Genomic DNA, 12891 nt, shown 5'->3' with positions numbered 1-12891 from the left:
AGGGTTTTGGGTTTTGGTAAAAACTACGGTTTTTTTTTTTTTTTCCTTAGTCACTCTATAAGATTGGATTTTGTTTTTTTTAAATACGGGGTTACGGAGTGCGAAATATTTCTTTTTTTTTTTTTTTTTTTTTTTTTGAAGGGGGGAGATTATATTCATTAATAAAAAGCCATATTTCTTTCGTTCTATAATAGTTAAAATAGTCAAATTTGACACACTTGTTAAATCACAAATTTCATTTTAAATTTATTTAATTATTCAAAAAAAGAAAAATTTTTAAAATGTGTATTATGAAACTTTATACTCTAAGCATTTTTTAAAAAATTTGGTAAGAATAAACAAAACATTTATAAACCCTCCTCACGAGGGAAATTCCTAATACATCAGAAGAAAGGATGGGAAATAAAGAAGAATGATTACAAGGAACAAGCTCCATACTATCACCAACTAAATGACCAGCATTTGCTAACCAATCCGCTGCTTGATTTGCCATTGAAAGATATGACAAATGCTCAAATTGTCAAGAAGAGAACAAATGTCTTTAACAATATGATCAATTTGCCATGGTGTTGACCTGATGTGTTTAACGGAGTTAATTACTAAAAAACTATCACCTTCAATTATAATATTTTTGATCCCATGCTCAAGAGTTATAATTAAGAATGCCTTTATGGAGAGCCATAACTTATGTTATAAAAACCTAGGTGGTGCCGAGGTTGAAAGCGCGAGCTCCTAAAATTGTCTCACTGCTATCTTTGATGAGCATACCTACGTTGTTGAGTACTGAACCATCAAAATTGAGTTTGTAGAAATTTGTTGGTGGCACCTCCCAAGTAACCATGGTAGTGTTTGTTGGAGAATGAGAAGGGGGAGTAGATGAGTATCTCTGAATATCTTATGAGATCCCGAGGAAAAAAAAAAGGTATCGGTGAGAATTTTGTAGTGCCACTCATTGAACATATTAGTTGCATGATAACATCATCTGCTTTTAATACGAAGTACATAGTATATTAGTATGAATAACTAGAAATTCAAAGCATGTCAAATATTCTAGAATAGAGGGAGTATACGAGTACTCCACGGTATTTTTGAACAACTATTGAGGGATTTCTTAATAGCAATTGTATACCAGGGTTGGCTTACTTGTAAAAGATGTTGGTGCAATAAATAAGAAACCCTAAATTTCTATAAGAGTTAAAAGTTCGAGACTTGGGAATTATTGTTGTTATTACCCTCTCAATACCTTGCGCATAGAGAAATTAGGGATACCTCAACACTCCAAACTACAAATCGATCCAAAAAGTGAGTATAACTTTGACGCTTCGGCGGTGAAAGATAAACTCGATGAACATCAATGATGACTTCCATTAATTTATTTTTTTTTTAAAAAAATGCTAAGATATTGCTCTTAACCATTTTTTGGTTCCCTCTTATATGTAGATTGCTTGTTCAAACATCTAATTAAGATGTAGCTCTAGTCTTTTAAGAGCGGATGATGATCATATAAATTAAAATAAGAGCGAGTAATCATGCCTCAACCTAATAAGGAAAAAACCAAGAAAAAAGGGAATTTCTATCAAAATCATCACAAATTTATATTATAAAAATGAAAATGAAAATAAATAAATTATAGCAATAAGGAAACACAATCGAAAAATGAAAATAAATTATCTCTTACAAGATTTATATCTACAAATGCAATAATTGTATGACCAAGGATATTAGAATCAGTAACATTAACTAAAAGGTATTGCTCGCGCAGACACTATTGTATTTTTTACTGTTTCTATTTTAATTTATATTATAACTTTGTAAACAAACCAGTCCAGCAAATTCATTAAAACAAACAAATTCCCAGTGGTTTTACTGATTTGAAAATGGAAACATTGAAACTACTTTAAGGGGCCATTTAGTTTGCACGGAGTAAACGGAATGGTATGAAAGAGAATGGAATGAAATTCTTTCCATGTAGTATGTTATTTGTTTTCAAAAATCAAAGGCAATCACTACCACCACCGCACAACGCCTCTTTTCCACTTCTCCAACCACTCCACCGCCCAGCCACCAACTCACCGGAACCCGCCGCTCGTTGTCGTACCTCCCCCATCCTACCCTGCCCGTCATCGCACCTTCCCCACCCCTTGTCGCCCTTTCCTCCCCTCGAAACCTTCCATGCCCACGAAAAACCCTAGAAAAACATCCTTATCCCCTTAAACCGCTGGCGTCACTTCCCTATCCTCAAAACCCTAGCGGTTAGGGTAAGGGAAGTGACGGTTGTCAGTTTTATAGGGACGACCAGACGAGGATGGTTTTCTAAGCTTTTTCGTGGGCGAGTAAAGGTTTTATGGGAGGGGAGAATTTTGCGTGGGGAGGGGAGGGGGAGGTGCGACGGGTTCCAGATTGGAGATGGGGGAGGTGTGGCAAGTGCTGGCGAGGAGTGGACGATCTCTGGTGAGGACTGGGTGAGCTCCGGCTAGGGGGCTATGCGGTGGGGGTAATTGGGTAAGGTAGTGGCTGCTGTGTGTAGGGTGGCTTAGGAAAGGGAATGGAAAAGTGGAGATGGAAAATCAATGTAAAAGGATTTTGGGTAAACTCAAAAATAAAAATAGGTAAAGGGAATGAAAAAAATGACAAACAAACAGATCATTAACCCCAACCAAATGACCCCTAAGTGTTTTATTCTCTTTATTTCGGTTTACAAAGAATACCTCCATGTTGGCGAGCTACTTCTTGCAAACCGACTGACCATCCTTGCGTATTTCTCTCATTTGCCACTTGTCTACAATTTCTACACCATTAATTAGAATAGAGATACAAATCTATGCACCATACTCTATAATAGGCTTTGACATTTTTCTTTTGTTAAATATGATTACTCTTTTGTGCAATATAATGAAAAATCTTTCATTTCTAATAGTTCTCTTTATATGTGGAAATGATGTTTATTTGAATTTTTTTTTTTTTTTTTTTTTTTTTTTGACAAAATGTTTATTTGGATTTTTATCAATGCATTATTCTTTTTTTTTTTCCTAATCTACTTCTTATAGAGAAGGTGCCAATTGAGTACAATTACACGATTGCAATGGTGATCTTGATATTGATGTATCATATGTAATGCGGTAAAATATGAATTTTCCACTACTGATGCGTAGAATTTGGGTGGGATGGCTTCAAACAGCAATTGCTTCAAACTAGGAGGTGATATGTATGTAGGAGTATTTGTATGGAATTTTAGATATCTAAGGAATTTTTGTTTGAAAAAAAATATTTTTTCTCCCCATTTGAAAAAAAAAAGATTGAAGAGTTATGGTTAAAAGTCGGGAAAAAACTCTACAATTATAATATGGATAATTGTTGATGGTCTTAGAGGTTTACAAAGTCTAGCAATTAGGCCATGTTCACTTCACCTTAAAAAAATAATATTAAGTAAAAATAATTTTAGTTCAGTACAAATAAGTTCAGTTCAGTAAAATTAATTTCAGTTCAGTAAAAATAATTTCAGTTCAGTAAAATCCGGTTTTCGTAGAGAAGAATTATAATAGAAAATCAGTAAAAATAATTTTAATTCAGCAAAATTAATTTCAGTTCAATAAAAATAATTTCACTTTAGGTGTTTCAGTAAAAATAATTTTAGTTAATCAAAAAATAAGGTGGAGTGAACATGGCCTTATTTTTACGAAAACTTGTTCTACAAAAAGAACTCCTTGAACTGGTGACATAGGCAGTTTCGTTACATAAAAAAAGAGCGGATTAGTAGGTGTATTACGGAATTGTAACTTTTCATATTGGTGTCATTAATCTTTCCTCTAATCCTCCCTTTGCTTTCATTTTCTCTTCAAGCCTTTCACTTTTATTATAGTTGAGTGTAGTGGTGGTTCAACTGAGATTGAGAGGGAAATGGAGAAATTCCCAGTCATAGATCTGAACCCATACTTGGAGTGGGCTCAAAGCGGGAATGGCAATGAGGCAGAAATGCAAAAGCTGTGTTTGGAGGTTAGCCGGACACTGCAGGAGACAGGAGCTTTACTGGTGAAAGATCCCAGATGTTCTGCTCAAGACAATGATCGTTTTCTTGACATGATGGAGAAGTATTTCGAGCAAACCCCGGAATTCAAGCGCCTTCAAGAACGCCCTCTTTTGCATTACCAGGTTCATTCATTCATTCCATTATTTTCCTTGTCTTTCATTCAATTGATCTCTTTGTTGTCTTTCATTGGATTGATTCGCTTGTTGGGTTGATCATCTTTTAGGTTGGAGTTACGCCCGAAGGAGTTGAAGTCCCTCGAAGTTTGGTGGATGCAGAAATGCAACAGAATCTTAAAGCTATGTCGCCCCAAAATCAGCCATCTACTCCAACTGGGCCTGATCCTAAGTGGAGATATATGTGGAGGATTGGTCCTCGTCCGTCGAATACTCGCTTCAAGGTCTGCCTTTGCTTCTTTCTCTTGATTTTATTTCACCCATTTCAATTTTGGTTTCGATTTCGATTTCAATTCTGCTTGTATGACATTACAGGAATTAAATGCTGAGCCTGTAATTCCTGAAGGATTCCCTGAATGGAAAGAAACCATGGATTCATGGGGTCTTAAAATGATATCAGCTATAGAGGTTGTCGCTCTTGGTGATCATGTTTCTATGGTGCTTACCTTTTTCTGTACTCTTTCACCCTATTTACCTTCCATTGTACCAGGTTGTTGCAGAAATGGCTGCTATCGGATTTGGTTTGCCTAAGGATGCTTTCACTTCTTTGATGAAGCAGGTATTATACCTTTTTTTTACCACTTTGCAAACTGACTGACTTGTGAGGTGAGGATTGAGCTCGCGTTTTCCCTCCAAATCCTTCCAATGAGGAGAAGGTTATTGGGTTCACCTTATTCTTCCACTTCTTTTTCCCCAATTCCATATTCGAACAAGGGGAATAAATCCATCACTTGCTTTCTCTCCCTTTCCTTCCAATGTCTGTTATCCAAACACATTGTTAATTGAAATTTAACAGAAAATATGTTTAAGGTTGGTAGTATGATATTCCATGTTCACATTACTGTCGAACAATCATTTTGTATACCCCTGTGTAGTGGTATTTACAAAATTGCATTCAAGTATGATATGCTTTTCTTATTGGACTGTTTACTGATTCCTGCCTTCCTGGGACATAGGGGCCTCACCTTCTTGCTCCAACGGGTAGTGACCTTCATCATCACGGACAGGAGGGGACTGTATTTGCAGGATATCACTACGACCTTAACTTCTTAACTATCCATGGGAGGAGTAGGTTTCCAGGTTTGAACATTTGGCTCAGAAATGGAGAAAAGGTGGAAGTCAAAGTTCCTGTTGGATGCCTTCTTATTCAGACTGGAAAACAGGTAAGGCAGATACAACATGCACATTGACAATATTCTATTTCTTCATTTTTTGGGGTGCATAGTTTGGGCTTAACAGAAATTACCTAGAGAAGAAAATTGTAAGCTACCCCAATCCTCTAACTATGGACATATATGAAAACTTCTAGGCTTCACTGGCAAGCTGCCTATGATTTTCTGTCAGGGCTGACAACTGTTGTATATTACTGTTCTAGCAGTAATAGACTAACAGGTCACTAATTCTCCTTTCGCCTGGAAAATTGTCACTTTGCAATTTTACAGCAAGGCTGTTTTTGTATTAATTAGAGTTTTAATTGATTAAATTGCTATATGGTTAATTAAGTAGTCTGTTTCAAAGGATATCCTACTGCTTTGCGCGTTTACCTACATTGCAAGTCTAAATGTTTTACTTAATTTCTGGTTTCCTGAGCCAAGATGCAAGGGGCCCACGGTTTCTTTTCCATTAAACTGTTAGACGTTTAAATGTGTTTAGTTTGGCTGTTGCTCTTTCATTTACTATGTATCTTATATTCCACATGCAACTAAATGATCAAATGTACAAGTTAGATTATCTTTTACTGGTAATGTGAGAGTGGGTTATTGGGTATATTGACTTGACGACAAGTGAATTGTAATTACTAACAAATCAGTGTCTTCATACAAAAAAAAAAAAAAAAAAAAGAAAAGAAAAAAAAAGAAAAAATAAGTGAAGTATAAGCTTATTTAGACTTCATACAATCCATTCATGTAAAATAAAGAATTACGTTCATGTTTCGACCGTTTCTACAGAAACAATATAGACTTCATTAATGCTTTGGTAATCTAATAGCAATGCCATTTGGAATTACATTATTAGCCAGTTTTCTGAGTGAACCTCTATTTTTCTGTGGGTCAATTTTGTCTTCTTTATTGATGTATTTTGTTCAGAAGTTGTGAATGTTGTTACTCAATTACTCCACTTAGCTGTACCAATTTTTTGACGCTTGCAGTTTCATATCACATGAATGTATTTGCAGATTGAATGGCTAACTGGTGGCGAATGCATTGCCGGAATGCATGAGGTTGTTGTGACCAAAAGGACTCTTGAAGCAATTAGGTTAGCATCCGAACAAAGGCGCAGTCTGTGGAGGGTATCTTCAACTGTGAGTAGACAGCCTTATTATTCATACAATAGTTTAATGCAAACTTTCTGTAGTGAAGACTGAAGAGGTTAGCATTTTTCTAATTAGAAATTTCTTGTGCTCATGTGTCTCAGTTGTTTGCACATGTTGCATCAGATGCTGTACTAAAGCCATTAGGCCATTTTGCTAACTCTGCACTAGCAAGTATGTATCCTCCCTTGTGTACCGGGGAATTTGTTGAAAAGGAGCTTGCTGTGATTAATCTAAAAGGAAACAAAAGAGATTCTTCAACGTAGTCCGAGCAGAACATGTTGATACTATCCAACTTACAAACATGAAACATTATCTGAAGATTTTTTAGCAGATGTCCAGGTGAGGGGTTGTTATTTGAGGGCATCTTGCATGGACGAGGTGTTTTTAAGTGGTTATCTTATTATCTTGTTGTTCCTTGAGGCTTGTATCTCTAAGAACCAATAATTTACCAAAATTGTTAAATTTGTGATAATTGGTGGATGAAATTTGTTCAAAAGCTGACTTCAGAAGGCAGTGACATCACTGACATGCATTTTATTTCTGCGTACTTGTGTTTTTTCTGTCTTAGTTTCTTTTACTATGATTTTGAGTTATAGCTTGTATGAAAATTTATGGATGTCTCTTCCCCAATTTTTATCCTGTCTACCTTTTTGAGGTGGGTTGATCCCCTAGATGTGCGAGTGCATTGCATATGAAGTGTGCAGTCACGGAATTTGGGTTTTCAAACTGTTCTAGGGTAGGCACGATTGATGTGATAACTTAGGAGTACAGTTGGAGGAACTCAGCATCAAAATGCTGATGTGTGGTAGGATGAAGATGCACATTGGCATGAGTGAATGTCAACTCTCCTTTATATTTAATTTGATTCCCATTGATTCAAACCCTTGTATGCATCCTACTGCTGAAGGGAATTTTCACTCTAGTTGAATCATGAAGTTACCCCATTGCCATGACAAGGCTTTTGTTTCTTTTGTGGTCATGATGTTAATCATGTCAGTGATGGTAAGGCAGGGCCAAGGGCACACCTGTAACAATACGTTCTTCTCAGCACTGGTGCAGCTAATACCATGCAGGACTGCCGTTTCCCCATTAAGCCCTATCCCACCAAGCGAGACATGCTGTAATGCCATCAAAACTTTGGGTCAGCCTTGTTTATGTGTGCTTGTCAATGGCCCCCCTATATCTGGTGTTGATCGAAGCATGGCCTTGCAGCTCCCTGACAAGTGTGCCACCAATTTTGATCCATGTAACAGTTTCCTACCCCGCTTGGTCTTATGTTGTCTTTACTATCTTTGTTTCTCGTGCCTTGAATGTTTTAACTGATCAAACAAATTCAATGATGCTGCATATGTACTTGTTCTAAGTTAATTGTGTTAATTATTGAAAAAGCAGTCTTTGTGTCTAGGAAATTCTATGACACTGCTGCATATGTACTTGTTCTAAGTTATTTGTGCTCTACATGGAAAAAGTGGTCTTTATATGTGTCTGGGGTTTAATTTGTGCTATTCATTCTCTGGTGCAGGTGAGTTAGCAAGGAAGTAATATGGGCAGGATGAGCTCTGAAGATAATGTAATAAATAATAGAGTTCTTAGAAATGCCACTTATAATATTTCCATATAATGCATGATGTAATAAGGGGGAGAATATGTATTAGCTTCTTTTAAAATTTCATCCCCTTTGCATGTCTACTTTCTCAAGCAGCTGCTCATATTGTAGCTTGTGTTTGAGATCCTGGAAAATATTAGGGTGTCGCAACAGAGTACACAATGTTATGCTCTAAAATATCAAAAGATATGGCTATTTGGCCAACTATTAGCTACTTTGTATGTGATTTGGATCTTCTCGACAACCTTCATCTGTCTTTCTCATGCAAAGTGCTAACCTGCTTTTATGAGGCACCCTTGGTGGGGCTGTCTTTTGGGATGAATGGCATGATAGAAGGATAGCCTGCTGGTCCGAGTGGCCGGCATTGTATCCAAAAAATTATACAAAATAAAAAATAGTGGTTAAGAACTTAAGATGGCATGTCGAATGATGTGTCTTGATATGTTTGGCCTGTGGCTGTGCTGCGTTGTGTGCAGCGCTTATGGGATGGATGGCATAGCAGGGTACAGCCACGGTGGACTGGCCTAGAGCCACCACGCTCTGTTCCAGCCGCATTCATAATTTAGGTGAACTTGCATTATCATAATTATCTCTCTCTTCACCTATACATTTAATTTTGGATGTAATAAGTCTCGTCTGAAGGTTATATTAATTTAATTTTGGAGTTGGTTTGCACAAAATGTACATTACACCAACCAGTTAATCCATAATCCTTATACATTTAAATTTCATGACAGGAACCATGCAAGAGCCATGCTATTATAACAGAATGAACCATTCTTTTCTGGTTTGACAAGAATCACTACGAGTACACTGTAGAGCCAGTTTTAGCCATGTCACACTGTCAATTCTATATACTCTTGGCTCCTTCTTAGTTCTTACTATGGAGGTAGCAATGCGTCAAGATTTAAGCATGAAAACAATTGCAACGGGCCCCATCGCTGTGTTTTTTTTAGATTAAGTCTGTATGTCCTCATGCACATAGCTACGCCTTTGATGATGCTACTAATACTTTCACTTGTAAGGTGCCGACTATTTTTCTTATTTTTTTTAAATGAAGAAACTAATAAAGTTTAGTTAGGCTACTCAAATGGGCGTAAAGTGCTTACTATTGTAATAGTATTGTTAGTTTTTATATATATCTTTCATATTCTAAACAAGCCAAGTTCATTTGGATTTTGATTATTGTAAACATAAAAAGATTGCTGGTCATAATCATCACGCGATCCAATTAGTATTTCTACTATGACTAGCATAACCTATCAGTGGATTATAGACACAAAAAGAATGTGGATGTTTGAAAAGGAAAGGTAATAACAAAAAGAATGTGAATACATATTAATAAATTAAGAACCATACACTAGCATTGTGATTTGTTAACTTTTTTTTTTGCTAAACTGAAATTATTTTCCTAAGTTTAAATTATTTACTACCTTTACTTCTTATTATTTGCAACAAAGAAATATTTTATGTCTTACAAATGATACCCCATTGTTAAACATAATAAGAAATGGAGATAGTACATAAAATTGAAATTATTTTATTAAACTTAAATTATTATTAAAAGTTAAAACTTATTTTTAGTAATTTTTTATCAAATTTGTCTATAACGTTACCAATTTGTTGATTAAAAAGTTTAAAACTTATTTTTAGTAATTTTTTATCAAATTTGTCTATAACGTTACCAATTTGTTGATTAAAAAGTTTAAAACTTATTTTATGAACTTCAATTATTTACTATATAAATGTTACTTCGTATATGAATAAGAGGAAGAAAATAGGGCTAAGACTTGAACTAAAAAAGATTTAAAAAATTGTCAGCCTTCAAACGATGTAAAAAAGACATGATCGTCAAGTTTTATTAAAGTTGGCTTTTACTCAACTAAATAGGCTGTTAGTAACCAAATACGACTAAACAAGTTTCATATTTTTAAGAACAAGATTGGGAGGGCCTACAAAGGGATGACACAACAAGCAAGCCAAAAAAGATGCCCAGAAAAAGTTGAATTGATAACATTCTCAAACTCATCTAGAACTAAAAGACAATAGTCACAAAACAATCCTGGGAAGCTTCAAATCCAATACTTGTATTCCGTACGAGTCGTAAAAGGAAGGAAGAATTAGTTATCTTTCTGTCTTGAATTGTAAAACAGCAATCGTCAGGAAAGCGTGTAGTAGATAGATTATAAAGAAGCCTTTAAATGGAACAACAAAAAAAATGCAGAGAATAGAAAATTAGAGATGATAAGAGTGATTTTCACCACAATTCTGTATTTACTGTGCTGGATGTGTTGCTGCTTTGCAGCATTAGAATTGCCGAAATCCCATCCTCATTCACATGTTGAATCATTGAATGTGTGGCCGAAGCCTGTCAAGTTATGGTGGGCGCATCCGAAAGCAACCATCCTTTCCGCTGATTTTACCATCAAATGTCCTCAAAACCACCCTCATCTTGTAGCTGCCACGGACCGATACCAAATTCTAATCAAATCAGAACATCATGTGCCACTGGTAAATCCAGACGTAGTGGTGTCAGTCTCCTGCTCTTTAAAGGTACTGCAGATAAAAGTAGCTGATCTTACAGCTAGCTTGCAGCATGGGGTAGATGAGTCCTACAATCTCACCATTCCCGCTTCTGGCGCGGGCACTGCTGTACTGGCTGCTAAAACCGTATGGGGCGCCATGAGAGGTCTCGAGACGTTCTCACAGCTAGTTTGGGTGGGAGGGACACAATTTCAGAGACTGCTAATACCTGTGGGTTTGGACATTTGGGACTCCCCCATTTTTGCGCACCGTGGGTTATTGTTGGATACGTCGCGAAATTACTATGGAGTAAAGGACATTCTCAGAACTATTTCAGCAATGAGTTGGAATAAGCTTAATGTTTTTCATTGGCATATCACTGACTCCCATTCCTTCCCTCTGCTTTTACCTTCTGACCCTGATCTTGCCATCAAAGGGTCTTATGGTCCCTTTATGCAGTATACTCCTGCTGATGTTGCTCAAATCATCCAATATGGCTTTGATCATGGCGTCCGGGTTATTCCGGAGATAGATTCTCCAGGTATATCTAAAAATTTGAATAGAATTATATAATGCATATACACTTGTGCAGTTCATTTATACCATACCAAAAATAAAATGTTCTGGAATGTTGAATTAACCATTTGTGTGTGTGTGTGTGTGGTGGGTGAATTCGTGATGATGCAGCACATACTGGGTCATGGGCAGGAGCGCACCCTGAGATAGTAACATGTGCAGGGATGTTCTGGTGGCCAGCAGAATCAGAGTGGGCAGACAGGCTTGCTTCTGAACCCGGAAGTGGTCAACTCAACCCGCTCCACCCCAAGACGTACCAAGTCATGAAAAAGGTGATCAAGGACATAGTCTCCCTTTTCCCTGACCCTTTCTACCACAGCGGCGGAGATGAGGTCATCCCCGGATGTTGGACTACGGATCCCACCATCCAAGCGTTCCTATCCAACTACAGCAGCGCTCACAATAGGCTATCTCATCTGCTTCAAATATTCATCAACTCTACCCTCCCCTACGTCACCTCCCACAATAAGACCTCTATTTACTGGGAGGATGTTCTCCTGGATTCCACCATCAAGGTGGAAGACTTGTCAACTCTACCCCCGGAGCACACCATATTACAAACTTGGAACGGTGGTCCACAAAACACAAAACGCATCGTTTCCTCTGGATACAGGACAATCGTTTCCTCTGCTGATTACTACTACCTAGATTGCGGTCATGGCAGCTTTGTGGGGAATGACAGCCAGTACAATCGGCCACCAGGTACTGACCAGGGGAATGGCGGTTCGTGGTGTGGCCCTTTCAAGACATGGCAACTAATTTACAACTATGACATCACTTATGGACTCACTCAAGAGGAGAAGAAATTGGTTTTGGGAGGGGAGGTGGCACTTTGGTCTGAACAAGCTGACCCAACTGTCCTCGACTCAAGGTTGTGGCCTCGAGCTTCTGCATTAGCTGAGGCTCTATGGTCTGGGAATCGAGATGAAACTGGTAAGAAGAGGTATGCAGAAGCCACAGATAGGTTGAATGAGTGGAGGTCTAGGATGGTGGGAAGAGGAGTCAGGGCTGAGCCCATTCAACCCCTTTGGTGCGCCAGGAATCCTGGCATGTGCAATACTGTTCATGCCAGTGGCTAACGCTATCGCTAATTTATAGAGATTTCAGCTTGTATACCCTGATTTGAGTACTTGACTGTGATGAGTATTTCAATAAGGTGTTCATTCTATTCATTATCTTTTATTATTTTACAAAGCGTTCCTGACAGAGTCCCTGCGCTCTCATACGAGTAATTTCTGCCTTGAGCTATTCGTACCAACAAAAATAATGGGATGATCCCAAAGAATCATTGCAATGGGACTTTAATTCTTGTCACAATAGTTATGGCTGAATATGCATTCAGGTTTACAGTGGAACACCATATTGGTTGTACTCTCCTTTCATGATACACCTTTCACTCTGCACCACACATTGTTCATAAAAAGCCTTTAAACTTTAAATAAGTCAAGTGTATTCCCAGAGCCTTAGAATTGATTCCACAAACATGCTGAAGTGGAGCTAGGACATAAAAGTTCAAAAGTACTCGTACTAATTGTTGCTAAAAAAAACTTTGAAATTATAGTTTCAATTAGTTACCCAGCCCCTTATTGAGTAATAGAAAGCCTGATTTCAACAAAACCACTAGGGAAGACAAATGTAAATCTTTTGCATCAAGGCCAATGCTTTCGTCATG

At 37.3% G+C, this 12891-nt stretch overlaps 2 protein-coding genes across 3 annotated transcripts; both read left to right on the top strand.

Annotated features, from left to right (window-relative positions):
* Positions 1–3792: 3792 nt before the first annotated feature.
* LOC145592927 (uncharacterized) lies at positions 3793–8341 on the top strand. Of its 2 annotated transcripts, XR_014102503.1 has the most exons (8): positions 3793–4149; positions 4251–4424; positions 4516–4608; positions 4691–4759; positions 5157–5363; positions 6377–6502; positions 6616–6853; positions 8037–8341. XR_014102503.1 is itself a non-coding variant. In XM_081649447.1 (7 exons), exons 1-7 carry the CDS (start codon positions 3898–3900, stop codon positions 6775–6777), a joined length of 1083 nt encoding a protein of 360 aa, XP_081505573.1. In that variant the 5' UTR covers positions 3793–3897; the 3' UTR covers positions 6778–7051. The 2 variants fall into 2 exon arrangements, 1 of the variants encoding a protein (XP_081505573.1); XM_081649447.1 differs by lacking the exon at positions 8037–8341 and having other exon boundaries at positions 6616–7051.
* Positions 8342–10080: 1739 nt separating this feature from the next.
* On the top strand, positions 10081–12425 carry LOC145592928 (beta-hexosaminidase 2-like). The gene is made up of 2 exons (XM_081649448.1): positions 10081–11184; positions 11331–12425. The coding sequence occupies exons 1-2, from the start codon at positions 10362–10364 to the stop codon at positions 12296–12298; spliced, it is 1791 nt and encodes a 596-aa protein (XP_081505574.1). The 5' UTR covers positions 10081–10361; the 3' UTR covers positions 12299–12425.
* Positions 12426–12891: the final 466 nt, after the last annotated feature.

This window comes from Chenopodium album, chromosome 18 (genome assembly GCF_948465745.1).
Source record: "Chenopodium album chromosome 18, dcCheAlbu1.1, whole genome shotgun sequence".
NCBI lineage: Eukaryota > Viridiplantae > Streptophyta > Magnoliopsida > Caryophyllales > Amaranthaceae > Chenopodium > Chenopodium album.
The sequence above is the reverse complement of the archived record's forward strand: the minus strand, read 5'-3'. Positions and strand labels throughout refer to the sequence as shown.

Coding starts and splice junctions, on each gene's coding strand:
- LOC145592928 (XM_081649448.1), top strand. CDS start 10,362: ATGATAAGAGTGATTTTCACCACAATTCTGTATTTACTGTGCTGGATG. Junction 11,185..11,330: donor TCCGGAGATAGATTCTCCAG/GTATATCTAAAA, acceptor GTGATGATGCAG/CACATACTGGGTCATGGGCA.
- LOC145592927 (XM_081649447.1), top strand. CDS start 3,898: ATGGAGAAATTCCCAGTCATAGATCTGAACCCATACTTGGAGTGGGCT. Junction 4,760..5,156: donor TCACTTCTTTGATGAAGCAG/GTATTATACCTT, acceptor CCTGGGACATAG/GGGCCTCACCTTCTTGCTCC. Junction 5,364..6,376: donor TTATTCAGACTGGAAAACAG/GTAAGGCAGATA, acceptor ATGTATTTGCAG/ATTGAATGGCTAACTGGTGG.